Genomic DNA, 18,269 nt, shown 5'->3' with positions numbered 1-18,269 from the left:
AATCTCAGGCAGCTTGAAATCTTGGCCATATTATATACTATACATTATAAATATACTTACATGATCATGCATTTAGTGCTGAATAGTTCACATGTGCATTTGCTACACCTCTTATCCTTTTTGTTTCGTTTAAAATAATGACATCTTTTTCTATACAGTATACAGTTGAAGAATTAACGTTAGAGACGGATATTTCGTGTAAGATACTTCGAAGTATTCAATTTAATAAAGAACAACGAAGGTAGTATTTTAAAAAGAAAAACTAGATTCTGACCCGCCCTTAAAAGGGCGGATATATTTTTTGTTTTAATTTTAATTATCATATTTGTGTGTGTGTTTGTTATATTTGTGAATAAGTATTAATCAAAATAAATTTTATTGAATAACTGCAATTTAAAATTGATCTGGTATACGTTCGGTTAGGACTGGGTTGCGGGTTAAACCTGGTTCGCTGACCCGTCAACCTGTGGATTTCAATTTCTTTTGGTCAAAAAGTCTGATCCGCATAATCCGCAAAAAATAATTTTGTATTTGCTCCGCTTAATTTTGCGGTTATCGGGAGATTATATTTTTTTGATCCGCCTTAAAAGGGCGGATATATTTTTTGTTTTATATCTTCTTAGAAATTTAATTTTTATATTTTTGTTCTTAAGTCATATTTGTGATTTTCTTGGTATAATATTTCTCCTAAATGGTTAATAAGAGGTTTTAATCTATTTTATTAAAATAATTGAACCACACCTATATCTATAAAAAATTATAATTATAAAATAGGTTATTCTATTTTAATACCCGCCCTTTTATAATCAAAATGCGTATTTTTTAGTTTTGAAAACCTATTTTTTATTTTAAATACTTTTATATTTTATGTTTTAATTTATTTTAAAATATAATTTTTTATATTTGTGTCTTTTTGTTTATTATCATTGTAATATAAAAAAAGTTTCCTAATGAATATGTAAGCACACGGTGTAGATATGGTAGCAATAATGAAGGTAAATCCTTATTGTGATTTTAATCACCTGCATATCATATTAATGTTAGTTATTAATAGCATATTCATACTATAGTAGAAAACAATTGATATGCTTCGGTTATATATATACTATTAAGTAATAATTATTAATAAAATATAACTGTCTCTTATATTGGGGAGAAATAGATTCCGATAATTTTGGAATCAAAATAAAAGAAAATACAGTTATATAACAATATGGTTATATAATAATAAATATTCAAACTCTTATATTAGGGAGAAATAGATTCCGATAATTTTGGAATCAAAATAAAAGAAAATACAGTTATATAACAATATGGTTATATAATAATAAATATCTTTGAATAAAGAAATAAAAAGTTGGACCCAACTAATATCAATTGGACATGTTGAAGAATTAATAGAATAGATATCCTAAACAAAATAGAAAGTCTTTTGTCTGGTGTCTAGCTTTAGATTTTTAGGCGTACCTTAAAGTCGTCTCCAAGTGATTTCCAGCTAAATAGTGGGCACGTTATATAGGATAAATCATAGAGTAGTCCGTTTTCATATTGATCTTTTTCTAAAAAAGCACATTCACTTCTTTCTGATCCACACACATCACATGAAACATATCCATATTATGTAATGTTGCCTTCTATTTTATCTATCTTAAATTTTATATGTTATTTTCTTAAACTTGTTTGTGAGAAGTGAACTATGCATATGTCCGTAGTTTGGTCGTAAGGTTTTAAGTTATAATGTTGGTCAATAAAATGTTAAATTTGTTGGGTTGATTTATTAAGAAATTTAGCTGGGATAAGTATTTGCTTAGTTGATGGTGTATAGTCATTATTTTGGTCGTTGGGTTAGGTATATGCAGTGACGTCCCAAGTCGCAATCGGCATTATTTCCACTCCACTAATACAAACAAGTATCTTTTGAATCTATATGACAACTTATTTATCGGTTTTGTTTTAATATTCCTTCAAAGTCTTAAGATTCACATGTGCTTTTCTTTCTTTGTCCCTAGATATATCATTACCGGACAGTTCTTATCAAATCGTCGACGTACTTTTCGAAGTAACGTCTTTGGAACGTTGTCAAACCAAAGGTAACATCAGTTCTTAAAAGCCGTTTATACTTCCTGCATTATTTCTTATGTATCATCTTAGAGCCCTGGAAACTTTAGACACGCTCGGGGTATATAGATTTTCATGCTAGACGATTAAACTTTAATTTATAATAAAATGTCATTTTGATAGATTTGTCTTGTTACATAAATATAACTATTTTAATGTAAAAGACAAAAACGCAAACCAAAAACTATATTTTATACAAGTTAGAATATTAGCTGTAGTAAAAAAACTGTGATCAATCGAGGACAAATAATCTAAGGCTCTAACTAGTGACGTAGGAAATCAGGGGGAATGATCCATTCCCACTCATTCCTTAAAAATTATATCATTTATAGGAAATTTTTGTTCCATCTGATTCTTTGTCATTCCTTAAATTTTAAGGAACCATAGAACAAAAGTATTCTTTATCAAAATTGATATGAAACGAAAGTAATAAATATTCCTTTTAATTACTTTGATTTTATTACTATTCATTCATTTCCTACTCATTCATATTCTTAATTTAATGGTCACCAGTTAGAACCTAAGTTTGTGTTGATATAAATAATTTGGAAAGATATATAAAACAAAATTATGTCTGTTTTCTTTTTTTGGAAAAAAATTATGTCTGTTTTACGTGTGAATGTAAAACAGACATAATTTTTATTTATCTCTAAAAGAACAAACATTATAAAATGCATATTTATATTTCTATTTATCTATATATATATCAAATTTGAAAGTTTCGATATAGATGGGATGAGTATATCAGGTAGTAGGGTAAGAGTGGACCTGCGAAGCTCAATTATCAAATTGTTGCATCATCTACCTGCAGTTTGAATTATATGAACATTTCCCACGATTTGCTGTTTTTATTTGTTTTCTTTTTCCCGAGAACATTAATGTGTTTAGTTGAAAATCCAGAAAACGACGCATTCTCTGATTGATCTGAAAGCATTCATTTGAATTTCATATCGCAACTAGTGACGTATTTATAAGTTTTATGTGATCATTAACTAAAGCTGACCGTAAGCCTATAGCTTGATAGTATGACTCTTAGGTGAACTGTCATTGATAAAGTATTCAATGGAGCAGTGAATTACTATCACATCTAAATCATTAATTGTCCCAAACTTTTATAACCCCAAAGCCCTCAACCTTTTTGTATCAAATTTGTTTTATATACGCTCCATTGGTTAATCCGATCAGTTCAGAAAAGAATGCTTTTGTTGTTACAAATAGATTTTATTCCAAATGACCAATATACAGTTTGATCCAAATTTGGAATTTTTTCGATTAGTATCAAAAACAACTAAGATTACATGTTACCGGACAACCAAATATGACTATGACGAAATTCAAGCCTAAACTTCTCATCTATTTGTGAATTTTTTTTGTGTGTTTAACATATTCCAATAGTTAGCAATGTATAAAAATAATAGTATTATAGTAGTAGAGTTATATGGTTGGTGTGGATAAATCGATATTTTTGTCGAAAACATTATATTTATACATTTCGGAAAATATCATAACCCGAACTGGGGTTTTAATACTGTAGTTGGTAGTGGTACTTTAGATATAGTTGTTAGATCAGTCGTAAACATTGATATTTTCAATTTCAAACATTACAAGGGTTAGTGCGCCCGTGCGTGGTGGCCTAGTGACCACAGCAAACTTGTGGTACGTACAGCTGGGATGGCAGTGGCACCGAACACCAAAGTATTCATGTTACTTCATTAAAGATTTATACCTCTCATGACATAAACATAAATAATAGAGAAAAAAAAATCAAAATAGCACCGAAACAAGTTTTTATCACAAAAATAGCATTACAAAGAAAAAAATGACCAAAAAAGTTTTATTGAAAGGTAAATATGCTTTTATAATCCTTGTATTAATTAATTAAAAATTTAAAGTTTAGAGTTAAGGAATGAAGTTTTAAGAATATGTTCAAATATTTAAAAATAAAACATAAATATTAAAATTTTCAAAACAAAAAAAAATACTTTTTTGATCATTTTATTTTTTGAGTGTTATTTCGTGAAAAAAACTTAAAAAGTGTTATTTGATAATATCTACCTCTCAAAAAATAAATATCTGCACCTCTATTTTTCTTGGCAACCCTTTTCTAATTTTATAAATTAAAAAACTATACAATATTCTTTCCATTTCTTTTAATGTTATGTAATTTTTTAACAGATATTAAAAACCATCCTAAATCGTAATTATAAATATATTATTTTTTGATTATTTTTTCCTTTATGATAATAAATTTCAAAGATTTTCTAGATATAAAAACTTATCTCATGAAATTTATAAAAATCCAAATTTTTTTGACACTAGAAAGAAATTTTAGGTAGGACACTTTTACTACTAGACCAATGCGATTTGGTTATTTTGGTAATTAACTATTACCCATACTTTTTAACTAGTCAAATTTAATAACACAATTAATTTTTTTTAATTTACAATTTATGTTATACATTAAAAATTAAAAAAATATATTTTAAAATAAATTCTTAGCTAAGCTGTTCTTCTCCCTCCACACAAGCCGATGCTCTTGACCCATCACTTGTCGTTTTCCTCTGGTGTATTCTCTTTCTTCTGCAAAATTCATATTTTTTATAATTTCTTTATCTGTCGATCCATTTATATTATTATTATTATCCCAATAATGACATGCGAGTGACAAAGCAAAAAACAAAAGAGTTTTCAGTGGAAAAGACAGACTTCCTTAATGGGATACACAGGCGAGGTTAGTGGATAGATACTTCAATACAATTATTGAAGTGAAGTCATTTTGAGTTTACTTACACCTACCTATAAAGAGTTTACCACTCATCCCTCAAAGATCGGAACACATTAGAACTAATAAGAATAAAACGATATGGGAGAGATAGCAGAAGAGTTCCCGGCGGTTATAATGGACGATGACCGGTGCGTTGTACCGGAGGTTGAGCTCACTGTACCCAAAACCGACGACCCGAGCTTACCGGTTCTCACGTTTCGGATGTGGGTTCTTGGTATCGGCGCGTGCATTGTCCTCTCTTTCATCAACCAGTTTTTCTGGTACAGAACCATGCCGTTGAGCATCACCGGAATCTCGGCTCAGATCGCCGTCGTGCCGCTCGGTCATCTCATGGCGAGGGTGCTTCCGACGAGGAGGTTCTTGGACGGTACGAGGTTCCAGTTCACGTTAAATCCAGGTGCCTTCAACGTCAAGGAACATGTTCTGATAACAATCTTTGCGAACTCCGGCGCCGGCTCCGTCTACGCCACTCATATTCTCAGTGCTATCAAGCTTTACTACAAACGCTCTCTTCCTTTCCTCCCTGCGTTTCTCGTCATGATCACCACTCAGGTCTCCACGTCTTAACCACATCCTCTGTTTCTTGAATTCTTGAATTCTTGAATTTGCAGTTTCTTGAAGTTGTTTGTTTATGTGTTGTTGTAGATTCTTGGATTTGGATGGGCGGGTCTCTTCAGGAAACACCTTGTCGAGCCAGGAGAGATGTGGTGGCCAAGCAACCTCGTCCAAGTCTCTCTCTTCGGAGCATTACACGAGAAGGAGAAGAAATCTAAAGGACACATGAGTCGAACGCAGTTCTTCTTGATCGTCCTAGTAGCAAGCTTTGCCTACTACATCCTCCCCGGTTATCTCTTCACCATGTTAACATCAATCTCATGGGTTTGCTGGTTCAATCCCAAATCAATTCTAGTAAACCAACTCGGTTCAGGTGAACACGGTCTAGGTGTTGGATCCATTGGTTTTGATTGGGTCACCATTAGTGCTTATCTTGGGAGCCCCTTAGCTAGTCCCTTGTTTGCTTCAGTCAATGTAGCTATTGGTTTCGTGCTGGTTATGTACATCGTCACGCCTATTTGTTATTGGCTTAACATATATGAAGCCAAGACGTTTCCTATCTTCTCTAGCCAGCTCTTCATGGCTAATGGCTCACGCTATGATGTTTTGAGCATTATTGATGACAAGTTCCATCTAGACCGTGCGGTTTACTCTAAGACCGGTTCTATCAACATGAGCACCTTCTTTGCTGTTACTTATGGACTCGGCTTTGCTACATTGTCTGCCACTATTGTCCATGTCTTGGTATTCAATGGAAGGTACTCGACTATCTCTGTTTCATAGATAACGTCATTTTCGCATTTTATTTCTGGTTACACTTTCTTAAAATTCTAATACAATTTATATTTATTTTAAACTTAATATTAGTTACAAAATATATTGATCTTATGAATAATTTTATTTATCTCAAATACTATTTGATTAAACAAGTGTAACTAAATGAAAACAAAAATATAATTCTATCATTTTCTTAATTAATTTTGTGTAAAATGCATTTTTTTTTGTTAAAAGGAAGGAGTATGTTTTTTCTTTTCTACTAATCAGATCAAACTCAAGACTAATCTCTATGTGTTAAACAGTGACTTGTGGAAACAGACAAGAGGGGCGTTTCAGAAGGATAAGAAAATGGATATACATACGAGAATCATGAAGAAAAACTACAGAGAAGTTCCTTTGTGGTGGTTTCTGGTGATCCTCTTACTGAATATTGCGCTCATCATGTTCATCTCTGTGCACTACAACGCCACCGTGCAGCTTCCTTGGTGGGGAGTGTTGCTTGCTTGTGCCATTGCCATCTCTTTCACTCCTTTGATTGGTGTCATAGCCGCTACTACTAACCAGGCACCTGGTTTGAACATCATAACCGAGTATGTTATTGGGTATATCTACCCGGAACGTCCTGTTGCCAACATGTGTTTCAAGGTCTATGGATACATTAGTATGACTCAAGCTTTAACTTTCATTTCTGACTTCAAGCTCGGTCACTACATGAAGATCCCGCCTAGATCCATGTTCATGGCTCAGGTACGTTATCAATTGGTTTTTTTAAGTTGGAAGCTCGTTAAAAAAAGACATATCTAATCAAACTGGAATAAATTCAGGTGGTAGGGACGCTTGTGGCGGTTATGGTTTACACAGGAACAGCTTGGTGGTTAATGGAAGAGATTCCTCATCTTTGTGACACAAACTTGCTTCCTTCAGACAGCCAATGGACTTGTCCCATGGACCGAGTCTTCTTTGACGCCTCAGTGATTTGGGGACTAGTGGGACCACGAAGGGTGTTTGGAGACCTTGGAGAATACTCAAGTGTCAACTGGTTCTTCCTCGTAGGTGCCATAGCTCCACTCTTGGTCTGGCTAGCCGCTAAAGCATTCCCAACTCAGACATGGATCTCCAAGATTCATATCCCCGTCCTTGTGGGAGCCACCGCAATGATGCCACCAGCAACAGCAGTTAACTTCACCAGCTGGCTCATTGTAGCATTCGTCTTTGGCCATTTCGTTTTCAAGTATAGGAGAGAGTGGTGGAAGAAGTATAACTATGTGTTGTCAGGTGGCTTAGATGCTGGCTCGGCTTTTATGACCATACTTCTGTTTCTAGCACTCGGACGAAAGGGCATTGAAGTGCAGTGGTGGGGAAACTCCGGTGACCGTGATACATGTCCTTTAGCTTCATGTCCAACTGCAAAAGGCGTTGTGGTGAAAGGTTGTCCCGTCTTCTAGCTCATCAGAGAAACAGTATATATAAACAAGAAGCAAGCAAACAGATTATTATCATTTTTTTTCAGAAATGTATTTACTCTTTAAGAACTTTGTCATAGCTTTACATTAGGTACTGTTCGGTTCTACGACCAAACACAAATGCTAGTGATTCAGTTTGTATCTTCTTATAGCGAGGACTGTCCGAGGATCTGTTTGGTCGAAAGCATATAACTAGAGCAGAGCTTAAACAAAATGGTGGAAGCAATGTCTTATATAGAAAGAAAGAAGTAACACACTGATTGCATACAAAAAGAAACTTGTCTTTCAGTCTAACATCCACAACAAATAATAGCCAAGAAAATTAAATAATCAAAACTTCACTGCTATATTATCAAACTTGTCTTTTTCGTGTCTTCTATCTCTCTCCATTATTGAATCCAGAATGTGCATAAGCATAGTGTATAGTTTTATTCATCAAACGTTGAGAGGATCTGCTTCTGCGTTTCTTTCATTAAGAGGTGTCCAATCATTTGCCTCTGCAAAAATCATAAAGAGTTTAACTGGTTATAAGTGGAAAGCTTGATACAGCAAGTAAATAGCTCGGAACCAAATGAACATAGAGACAACATACTTGGCTTGTCGGCAATCATCATGAGCCTTCTTTGCAGGAGACTTGCAATAAAGAGGAAGACGGAGCACATTCCAAACATGACAGTCATAGGGAACTCATTCACCTTCAGAGCACATAAAAACTAGTCAGTACCAAGACACAGCTACTATGTAACGCAGAAAAGGAAGTCTAGAGGAGACTTACATTGTACAAGACAACACAGACGAAGATGTTCAGAGGAATCCGGAAAAAGTTCATGATTGTGCTTCTGGCTTCCTCAGGGATGTATTGAGATCTCATCTTCATTATGGATGGCCAAAACAGTCCTACACACGCCTCAAAGACACAGAACCCAAGAAGCTGAAAGCAACCCGAGAAAGAGATTCCTCCACCTTTTACTTTGGAAGGTGCTACCAACGACTGAGTCACACACATACAATTGCAAACAGTGAGTCAAAGTATATAACAAGAAGCAAAGAAGAACTTCTTTTAAGACACTTACAGCCATTATAATTGGAAGCAATAGTGAGGCTGCAGAAACTAGGAAGACGATCTGCATGTAGCTCTCTACTTTGGGAGATGAGCGAGCCAACAGACGAGAAGCAAGGGAACTGCCGAGCATAGAAGCGAGCATAAACGTTGCAAAAATGAAACCATGGGGAATCTCCTCATCGTTGGGGCTTAGAGCAGGAGTCCACAGGAACACAAAAGTATACATAGATCCTTCAAAGAGCGACTGGATGGCACCCAACAGTGCAATCTTTTCATCTGATCAAAGATACAAAACATTCTTCGAGACTCAAGAGGCAACGGCAATAGATAGAGAGAAGCAAAAGGAATTTGAACTTACCAGATGCAATGGCGACTGCAGCGCCTCTAAACTGAGTAATCAAGTCCTTGTTATCAGAAGGATCTCCATAGTTTTCTGACCAGGAAGATAAAATGACAGCCATTCCAATGGCAAGAAAGCAAGCAGCGGCGTCAAATGGCGCAACAGGTCCAAGAGAGAAAGAATGCACTAGCAAGTTCCCAAACAATCCAGCGATGATTGCAACAAGACCATTTCCAAAAAACACAGCCTTTGAGAAAGTTATAGACAGCCATTGCTGCTCAAAGCCCCTCTGAATACATCACAAGAGAAAAAACACAAGACAACCTTAAACTACAAAGTTTGAATGATATTTATTCGTAAAATGGCTTAAACTCAACATAAACCTTTGCTAACTTTACCTTGTTGTGCTCAGCGACTAGCCAAGATTCAAAAGATGAAAAGAGAAGGGAAGTAGCAATGCCTCCCAACACACGGCCAACCATCAAAACCTTGTATTGAGGAGAGTGCTTGGTGATGCAGCTCAATATGTAGGTAATACAGTACGTAACACACGCTCTCTTACGACCCCTGATACAGAGCACATCGTTATGCAATTACTAAGAGAGAATTGCTGAGATTTAATTAAAAAAGTATCAAAGAGAGAGAAAGAAAACTCACTGTTTGTCGGCAAGAGATCCAACGATAGTACCAAAGAGCATAGAGGAACCAAAACCAGCAATGAAAAGCTGACCAATGTCCCCTTTGGTGAATCCATAAGTACTGTAAAGATAGTACACATATGGCCCCTGCAACCAGTCACCCGCTGCCATTCACAAACAAACAAACAGTCATCAAAATCTGGTTGGATCATTGAGTTTAAACAAATACCAAAACTTTCTATGAAGTTCATAGAAACTTTAGTTTTAGCAACCAATCTCTTTAACTCATAGCAGTAGAGAGTAACACTATTGTTAACAGATCTTAATAATCTTCTCTAACAAGTGAAGCAATTCAAAAACCATAATGTTTCAATGTGATAATACAATCTTCACGGATCTGAATCTAACCCACCAAAACACATTACTTTAACCAGATCGGATAGAAAATAAACATTTCGTAGAGAACAAAAAAAAATTGAGGAGGGATCGTACCCATCATGAGCGAGTACACGACGAGATAGTTGTTCTTGAAAGAATTGAAAGCTGAAGAAGTGTTGATCCGATCCTTGTTGTTCTTGCTTAGCTCCAAGGATGCGACTATGATGCCTAGGACTCCGAACACCACGTAGTAGAACACCTCCATTGTCTCGTTGGATCCAGAGAAATCACGATGCCGAGCGAAGATATTTCTTTCGATGGACAAGTGATGATAACACTACTGCTTCCTTCCTTCCTTTGAGATTCAGATCTTTCTATACTATCGGATACTTACTTGGCCTCGCATCAGAAACCCGATCCAAAATAAAGGTATCCGATCGGTTTTGGATCCAGCAAATAATCCAATGGGTTCTTTTATTGTAATAATACTTCCAGTTTGGATTTGGTTCGATTTAATCCGGTTACAATTTTTTTTTGTTTTAAATTATCGTCATTATTAAAATATTTTACGTGTTATAAACTTTAGTGTTGCTATTTTTCTAATTTTATATGCATTGGATATTTTTTTCAATTTAAGTATTAAATTTTCTATATTTACATTTTTAATTATGTATTTTATTTTCAGTATAATCCAAAACGATACAACAACTCGAATCTAAATAATATATAACTACTTTGTTGGTTTTGTAATGTGATATAAAATTGATCGAACATTGATGTGTTATCTCCAAACACAATTCATATTTACAAATTTACTAGAATAGAATCTTGAACTACTACAAATTAAAACCAAAACCTGAAAATTTTGATACGAATTCGAACACGTATCTAACCACCCATACTTAATCTTTACACAAAATAAAAACAACTATTTTGAAGTTCATTCAGTTAATACCACATCAACTCTTATATTTTTCCAATAACAAGTTGACACATAAATTTATTTTTCATGTCATTTTTGTTAGTATCTTTTTAAGGAAAAACATAAAAATGAGAGAAATCATTCTCTAATATTACACCTCAAAAATGAAGTTATGAATAGTAATTTCTTAAATTTGAGAAATCATTATTCACCAACTTTTTTGGTGTTATAAATTTTTTTTGTAAGTTGACCATTTAACTTTTATCTGATTTTTTTTGTTTCTAAAAAATTCAATATTTATGTTTACGTCTTAACAAATTATTAATATTTTCATATTACAATTATAAGTTAATATAAATAAAATTAAATTCTTTTAGAAACTAAATCTATATATAATAAAGATATAGTTGAAATAAAAAAGCAGGTTAAGATTTTTAAGTTGTTATGATAACAAGCATTATTGGAATTTCTTTAAAAATACTTAAGCATTAATAAAAGTAATAGTAAGTATTAATATTAAAATATACTTAAAATATCTTTTGAAAAAAACCATTGGAATAAAACACAAACTTTTGAATATACATCATTTTGAGGAAAAATGATGTTAATCATTGGAAAACATCTATGATACTATTCTTTCTTAATTCAAGCTGGTGTTTAGCTGATGAGTTCTGTTTCAGATTTTTTAAATGTTAACAGCAAGTCTCAAAGAAACGGAGCTTAAACAAAATGGTAGGTTGTCCAAAATAAAAAAGATAGAAAAATGCCTTTGTGTAGGAAGAAAGAACTAACACATTGATTGCATTCAAAAATAAACTCGTCTTTCAATCTAACATCGATAATAAATAATAGCCAAGAAAACAAAATAATGGAATTACTACATCAAATCTTTTACTGGTATGATCTTTCTGTTCGCATTGTTGCATGCTATATTACCTTATGTAACCTTAAAAGTCTTCTTCTTCTCTCTGTCTCCATTACTGAATCCAGAATGTGCTTGCTATATAGATTATTTCATCAAATGTTGAGAGGATCATCTTCTGTGTTTCTTTCATTAAGGGGTGTCCAATCATTTGTCTCTGCAAAATCATAGAGAGTTTAACTGACTGTAAGTGGAAAGATTGCAAGAGCAAGTAGGTAACTCAATCAACATAGAGACAACATACTTGGCTTGTCATCAATCATCATGAGCCTTCTTTGCAGGAGACTTGCAATAAAGAGGAATACGGAGCACATTCCAAACATGACAGTCATAGGGAAGGCATTCACCTTCAGAGCACATAAAAACTAGTCAGTACCAAGACACAGCTACTATGTAACACAGAAAAGGAAGTCTAGAGGAAGGAGACTTACATTGTACAAGACAACACAGACAAAGATGTTCAGAGGAATCCGGAAAAAGTTCATAATTGTGCTTCTGGCTTCCTCAGGGATGTATTGAGATCTCATTTTCATTATGGATGGCCAAAACAGTCCTACACACGCCTCAAAGACACAGAACCCAAGAAGCTGAAAGCAACCAGAGAAAGAAATTCCTCCACCTTTTACCTTGGAAGGTGCTACCAATGACTGAGTCACACACATACAATTGCAAACAATGAGTCACAGTATATAACAAGAAGCAAAGAAGAACTTCTTTTAAGACACTTACAGCCATTATAATTGGAAGCAATAGTGAGGCTGCAGAGACTAGGAAGACGATCTGCATGTAGCTCTCTACTTTGGGAGATGAACGAGACAATAGACGAGAAGCAAGGGAACTACCGAGCATAGAAGCGAGCATAAACGTTGCAAAAATGAAACCATGGGGAATCTCCTCATCGTTGGGGCTTAGAGCAGGAGTCCACAGGAACACAAAAGTATACATAGATCCCTCGAAGAGCGACTGGATGGCACCCAACAGTGCAATCTTTTCATCTGATCAAAGATACAAAACATTCTTCAAGACTCAAGAGGCAACAGCAATAGATAGAGAGAAGCAAAAGGAATTTGAACTTACCAGATGCAATGGCGACTGCAGCGCCTCTAAACTGAGTAATCAAGTCCTTGTTATCAGAAGGATCTCCATAGTTTTCTGACCAGGAAGATAAAATGACAGCCATTCCAATGGCAAGAAAGCAAGCAGCGGCGTCAAATGGAGCAACAGGTCCAAGAGAGAAAGAATGCACTAGCAAGTTCCCAAACAATCCAGCGATGATTGCAACAAGACCATTTCCAAAAAACACAGCCTTTGAGAAAGTTATAGACAGCCATTGCTGCTCAAAGCCCCTCTGAATACATCACAAAAGAGCAAAACACTATCTTTAATCTATAAAAGGTTGCATATTTATTAGGATAAACACTTAACTCAACACTTTACCTTATTGTGCTCAGCAACTAGCCAAGATTCAAAAGATGAAAAGAGAAGGGAAGTAGCAATGCCTCCCAACACACGGCCAACCATCAAAACCTTGTATTGAGGAGAATGCTTGGTGATACAGCTCAATATGTAGGTAATACAGTAAGTAACACACGCCCTCTTACGACCCCTGACACAGATCACACCATTACGCAATTACTAAAAGAGAGTTATTGGGATTTTAATAAAAAAGCATCAAAGAGAGAAAGAAAACTCACTGCTTGTCGGCAAGAGATCCAACGATGGTACCGAAGAGCATAGAGGAACCAAAACCAGCAATGAAAAGCTGACCAATGTCCCCTTTGCTGAACCCATAAGTACTGTAAAGATAGTACACATATGGCCCCTGCAACCAGTCACCCGCTGCCATTCACACAAAGAACAAAAACAAAGAGTCAGCAAACTCTGGTTGGATCATTGAGTTTAGACAAATACCAAAAAACTTTCTATAAAGTTAGTAACTTTAGTTTTAGCAACCAATCTCTTTAACTCATAGCAGTAAAGTAACACTATTGTTAACAGATCTTAACTCTTTGTTACTTTCTCTACCAATCAAAGTGAAGCAATTCAAAATCATAAAGCTCCAATGTGATCTATACAACTCTTCCTAAAAGGACAATACTTTGCAAGTAAACACGAGACAAACACGGATCTGAATCTCCCGACCAAACACATTACTTTAACCAGATCAGATCGAACATTTGCATAAACATTTTCTAGAGCTGATCAGGTAAACGGAGAAAGATAAAAAAAAAACATTGAGGATCGTACCCATCATGAGCGAGTAAACGACGAGATAATTGTTCTTGAAAGAAGTGAAAGCTGAAGAAGTGTTGATCCGATCCTTATTGTTCTTGCTTAGCTCCAAGGCCGCCACCACCATGCCTAGGACCCCGAACACCACGTAGTAGAACACCTCCATTGTCGTTTAGATCCAGAGAAAATCAAGATATTTTTTTGGATGGAGAAGTGATAACACTGCTTCTTTGAGATTCAGATCGTTTTATACTAATCTATATACTTTCTCAGTGACGCGTAAATGCCACTGTCTTTGGGCTCCACGTGGAGTTTGTACCCTTTGATTTATAATAAACACTCAAAAAAGTCGTAATGTTTACGATTCGGAGCTGCGTGAGAGGACGTCGTTTCGCCGTATGAGGATAAGAGAAGATGTACGTGTCGTGATCTCAACGGTGGTTTGGAGTGATCAACGGTGAGCTGAGTGTCGGTGGAATGAGAACACTGAGGATACAAGTGTCGGTCGGGTTTAGAGGAGTGGGGCCGATTCATCTTTAAGCCGTCCGATGCTCAAAGCTCTACTAAACGCTAGTGGCATTTTCCGTAGAACAGTGAAGAGTCGTTAGTGGAAGTGGGAAAGCACATGTGACATGTATCAGAAAGTTCCAACTAGTGATTTGGTTTTAATCCACTGGCCCCTGTGTTGTATACTGAATCTGACCATTTCCATTTGTTCGTTTGCTTTTTTTTTCTTGTTTGGTAAAAATAGTTGTTTATTTACTTTCTCCAAAGTCTTAATTTTAAAATATATGCACTTTGGATTAGGTTAAAGAGTGTTCGACCTAACATATTAGGACAAAATTTCTTTGTTAAAAATATTCATGTACTCATGTGATGAAACATGTCATACATGTAGTAATGTTATAAGACCATTATTATTGGTGAACAAAGGGGTAGGCTTTAAGGGAAAAGAGGAGGAGACCGATGCAAACAATGGGGGAAAAGTCCTTAGATAAAGGTTGTCCTTATGTGCCTTTAAGTTTTAATGACCAGAAAAAAAAAAAAAAGGTTAAAGGCTTTTGTTTCTGCCCACCAATAATAATGCTCTAATGTACTAGTTTCTGGTTGAACAAAACGACATTTTACTTAATTTAACTACTATTAAAAGATACCATTGATGTGATTTGTAGTTACCTAAAACCTTAGTAAACAAACCATTAATAAAGTTTCCACAAAACTTTTTGTATATTGTAAAATAGCAATTATAAAAAATAATACAAATGATAACATAATTTACTTGTCTTATAAAGATTCAAATCTAACTATACCATCTTCGGACGTTTTATAAAAACCATATTTGCTTGTAATTATTTATATTATGCTAAAAAAAATTTGTAAGTCTTTTGTATATATCTGTGTAATTTTGTCTTTTCTAAAATTCTAGATCCAAATCTCATAAATTTGAATTATTAATTAAACCAGTAGAAAACGAAAAAAATATGTTTCCTTAATTTATACTTCCTCTGTTTTTATTTGTAAGTAGTTTTAGTTAAAAGTGTGAATATTAAGAAAATTTTTACTTTTGAAAAATAGTATTTAATACATAAATTCAGCCAATAATAAATATGTATGAATTATTTGATTGGTCACACAATATGTAATAAATGTAAAAGGTGCTTTGAATTGTGAAAACATCTTACATTGTGAAACAAACATTTTTTGCTAAAACTACTTACATATAAAAACAGAGGGAGTAGTTTTCTTTAAAATTTATGAAAATGAAATAAATAAAAGACAAGGTTAACCAAATCGAACCGGTGACAAAAAAAACAAATCGAGCCGAACCAATGAAAACTAAAAATCAGACTAACCAAATCGAACCGGTCCAATCAAAAACTCTAGCATGGCGCAATCTTTTAACTAAAGAAGAAGATAAGAGAAGATTATCTATCATTAGATTTTCAAAAGATAGAATTGGAAGATGAAAATCAAGAAGAGACAACAAGCACCACATGTTCAGATTCTTTTCTTAAACTGAGAATAAAAGAAACCGCAATACTCATCTCTCTCTCTCTCTCTCTTTGTCTCTTTCTGTCTTTCCATCATCCTGCATTTAAATTCTCTTATTTTCCAGCAAAAAAATATCTCAGAAGAAGATGGCTTCACTTACTTCTATTGCCACCCCTTATCGCAGCTCAACCTATCCATCTTCGTCGCAAGCTTTACGTGTCAAACTCACCGGAAACACTCTGTTCTCAGCTGGAGTTAGATCCCCTGCTTCTTCTTCTTCTTCATCATCGTTTCTGACTATTCGAAGCGCTGCAACGAAACCTGACAAACCAGCAGGTACACAAACACTCGTTCGTGTAAATGATATTATACTGAAATGTGAAAGTTACGTTAGATTATTAACCCCCTTGTTTTTGCTGTGTTGTGTCTCTTGGAGGGATTAGCTGAAGTCGATTGGAGACAGAAGAGAGAGCTTCTACTGGAGAAAAGGGTATGCATCATGCTATCTCTGATCAACAGTTCAAAAGATAAGATTTCTATTTGACCTCTTTGGTTGTTAGGTGAGAAGTGTGGACGTGAAGGAAGCTCTGCGGTTACAGAAAGAGAACAACTTTGTGATTCTCGATGTTAGACCAGAAGCTGAGTACAAGGAGGTGAGCATTTCTACAGCTCTCTAATGTGATGATCTCTTTGTACCTTTTACTTAATGGTGAGTTCATGTGTGTATGGTTTTGAAGGGTCATCCTCCGGGAGCTATCAATGTGGAGATGTACAGACTGATACGAGAATGGACGCCATGGGACATAGCTCGTCGTCTTGGATTTGCATTCTTCGGTATCTTCTCTGGCACAGAAGAGAATCCAGAGTTTATCCAAAGTATGCAACTGAGATCAGATCAAAAAGCTTTTGAACTGTTTCCACATTGTATGTATCCCAGCAGCTGAATGTTTTGTCTTTGCTGCAACGTTGCAGGTGTAGAAGCTAAACTTGACAAAGAGGCAAAGATAATAGTAGCTTGTTCATCCGCAGGGACTATGAAGCCGACTCAGAATCTCCCTGAAGGCCAACAATCTAGGTAACGTCAAAAGTTCTTGCAACTCTTTGTGTGGTTTGTTTCAATGCTCATATGATTAGTGTTCCTGCAGGTCTCTCATAGCTGCTTATGTTCTGGTCCTGAACGGCTATAAGAACGTATTCCACCTTGAAGGTGGAATCTACACATGGAGCAAGGAAGGCCTTCCTATTGAATCTGAAGAAGACTAACTTCACCTCTCAGGTCTTATATCCAGTTTTGTATCTCTGTCGAATTAAGGTAGTGGCATTTAGAGGTTTGGCTTTTCCAGAATGTGTTTTTAAAGTTTGTAAAACTTCAGATATTACCAATGAAAAGCAAACCAGAATCCAGACAACTTTGATCAATGACCAAACTATTCATTCTAACTTCCAAACCCAAATAACAAAGTCTTTAGCTAAAATCTGAGTACACAAAAGTCTAAAAGGCTTTACACAAGACTCAAACAGATGATGTGTCTGCCTTCAACCTGTACAACGTGATTTCTTGCTGCTTGAAGTATCTGCGATCCTCTTCATCAACCAGTACAAGATTCAGATAATACTTGACGCTGAATTTGTTGTTAATGTTGCGATGCGTTGGTGTAAGATCGTACGGGGCAAGAAACAGTCTTACAGGTATTGACTCACCTGCAAAATCCTCACTCACTCATCAGTCATTCAAGTTTTTCTTAGAAGCAAATCACTAAAACATTGTACATATATTATATACCTCTAACTGGGGTTCCGTCCATCAACTCAAATTTCGCAAGTGTTTCTGTCTCCACATGAGTATTAGCACCAGCACCTGTTGATTCCCGCCTCCGTATCTCAAGATCCATGTTCTTCATCTTGATCCTCACAAGAAGAAAGTATATTTTGCCAAGGATGACATCTTTTAGGTGATACTTGCTTTTGTTGTACTCAAACTCAATGTGCAGGCAATCCTCTATCCCAACTTCCATCTGTACAAATAAGGTGAGAGATGCAAATGGAATTAAGCCTCAAAATGGTGCTCTAATGATTACAGCCTT

The 18,269-nt window shown here is 35.2% G+C and overlaps 5 protein-coding genes across 5 annotated transcripts; 2 read left to right on the top strand and 3 right to left on the bottom strand.

Annotated features, from left to right (window-relative positions):
- The first annotated feature begins 4,816 nt into the window (after nt 1-4,816).
- LOC108842055 (oligopeptide transporter 6) lies at nt 4,817-7,971 on the top strand. Its single transcript, XM_018614863.2, has 4 exons — nt 4,817-5,455; nt 5,549-6,216; nt 6,538-6,982; nt 7,060-7,971. The coding sequence occupies exons 1-4, from the start codon at nt 4,982-4,984 to the stop codon at nt 7,678-7,680; spliced, it is 2,208 nt and encodes a 735-aa protein (XP_018470365.2). The 5' UTR covers nt 4,817-4,981; the 3' UTR covers nt 7,681-7,971.
- LOC108842056 (uncharacterized) lies at nt 7,913-10,570 on the bottom strand. The gene is made up of 8 exons (XM_018614864.2): nt 10,232-10,570; nt 9,759-9,903; nt 9,500-9,668; nt 9,120-9,390; nt 8,772-9,037; nt 8,474-8,689; nt 8,291-8,393; nt 7,913-8,195 (listed from the first exon to the last, which is right to left on the bottom strand). Exons 1-8 carry the CDS (start codon nt 10,380-10,382, stop codon nt 8,134-8,136), a joined length of 1,383 nt encoding a protein of 460 aa, XP_018470366.2. The 5' UTR covers nt 10,383-10,570; the 3' UTR covers nt 7,913-8,133.
- Nucleotides 10,571-11,823: 1,253 nt separating this feature from the next.
- On the bottom strand, nt 11,824-14,421 carry LOC108842054 (uncharacterized). The gene is made up of 8 exons (XM_018614862.2): nt 14,209-14,421; nt 13,656-13,800; nt 13,399-13,567; nt 13,039-13,309; nt 12,691-12,956; nt 12,393-12,608; nt 12,206-12,308; nt 11,824-12,118 (listed from the first exon to the last, which is right to left on the bottom strand). Exons 1-8 carry the CDS (start codon nt 14,357-14,359, stop codon nt 12,057-12,059), a joined length of 1,383 nt encoding a protein of 460 aa, XP_018470364.2. The 5' UTR covers nt 14,360-14,421; the 3' UTR covers nt 11,824-12,056.
- Nucleotides 14,422-16,240: 1,819 nt separating this feature from the next.
- LOC108842531 (rhodanese-like domain-containing protein 14, chloroplastic) lies at nt 16,241-17,604 on the top strand. The gene is made up of 6 exons (XM_018615470.2): nt 16,241-16,521; nt 16,629-16,675; nt 16,746-16,838; nt 16,923-17,061; nt 17,158-17,260; nt 17,331-17,604. The coding sequence occupies exons 1-6, from the start codon at nt 16,332-16,334 to the stop codon at nt 17,446-17,448; spliced, it is 690 nt and encodes a 229-aa protein (XP_018470972.1). The 5' UTR covers nt 16,241-16,331; the 3' UTR covers nt 17,449-17,604.
- Nucleotides 17,596-18,200, bottom strand: LOC130508143 (vacuolar protein sorting-associated protein 26A-like; the record flags this gene model as incomplete). The annotated part of the gene is given in 2 exon segments (XM_057003400.1): nt 17,596-17,886; nt 17,969-18,200. Coding segments are annotated over 2 exon segments (420 nt in total), but the record flags the coding sequence as incomplete, so codon positions are not given.
- Nucleotides 18,201-18,269: the final 69 nt, after the last annotated feature.

The sequence above is a fragment of the Raphanus sativus genome, chromosome 2, assembly GCF_000801105.2.
Source record: "Raphanus sativus cultivar WK10039 chromosome 2, ASM80110v3, whole genome shotgun sequence".
Taxonomy (NCBI): domain Eukaryota; kingdom Viridiplantae; phylum Streptophyta; class Magnoliopsida; order Brassicales; family Brassicaceae; genus Raphanus; species Raphanus sativus.
Note: the sequence above shows the minus strand (reverse complement) of the source record. Positions and strands in the feature narration are given on the sequence as shown.

What these genes read in the sequence shown, in the direction of transcription:
- LOC108842055 (XM_018614863.2), top strand. Translation starts at nt 4,982, where the DNA reads ATGGGAGAGATAGCAGAAGAGTTCCCGGCGGTTATAATGGACGATGAC. An exon ending in TCGTCATGATCACCACTCAG is followed by an intron (nt 5,456 to 5,548) that starts GTCTCCACGTCT and finishes GTGTTGTTGTAG; the next exon opens with ATTCTTGGATTTGGATGGGC. An exon ending in GATCCATGTTCATGGCTCAG is followed by an intron (nt 6,983 to 7,059) that starts GTACGTTATCAA and finishes GAATAAATTCAG; the next exon opens with GTGGTAGGGACGCTTGTGGC.
- LOC108842056 (XM_018614864.2), bottom strand. Translation starts at nt 10,382, where the DNA reads ATGGAGGTGTTCTACTACGTGGTGTTCGGAGTCCTAGGCATCATAGTC. An exon ending in GGATCTCTTGCCGACAAACA is followed by an intron (nt 9,669 to 9,758) that starts GTGAGTTTTCTT and finishes GCTCTGTATCAG; the next exon opens with GGGTCGTAAGAGAGCGTGTG. An exon ending in GATGATTGCCGACAAGCCAA is followed by an intron (nt 8,196 to 8,290) that starts GTATGTTGTCTC and finishes TGATTTTTGCAG; the next exon opens with AGGCAAATGATTGGACACCT.
- LOC108842054 (XM_018614862.2), bottom strand. Translation starts at nt 14,359, where the DNA reads ATGGAGGTGTTCTACTACGTGGTGTTCGGGGTCCTAGGCATGGTGGTG. An exon ending in CGTTTACTCGCTCATGATGG is followed by an intron (nt 13,801 to 14,208) that starts GTACGATCCTCA and finishes TGTGAATGGCAG; the next exon opens with CGGGTGACTGGTTGCAGGGG. An exon ending in GATGATTGATGACAAGCCAA is followed by an intron (nt 12,119 to 12,205) that starts GTATGTTGTCTC and finishes ATGATTTTGCAG; the next exon opens with AGACAAATGATTGGACACCC.
- LOC108842531 (XM_018615470.2), top strand. Translation starts at nt 16,332, where the DNA reads ATGGCTTCACTTACTTCTATTGCCACCCCTTATCGCAGCTCAACCTAT. An exon ending in AGCTTCTACTGGAGAAAAGG is followed by an intron (nt 16,676 to 16,745) that starts GTATGCATCATG and finishes TTTGGTTGTTAG; the next exon opens with GTGAGAAGTGTGGACGTGAA. An exon ending in CAGAAGCTGAGTACAAGGAG is followed by an intron (nt 16,839 to 16,922) that starts GTGAGCATTTCT and finishes ATGGTTTTGAAG; the next exon opens with GGTCATCCTCCGGGAGCTAT.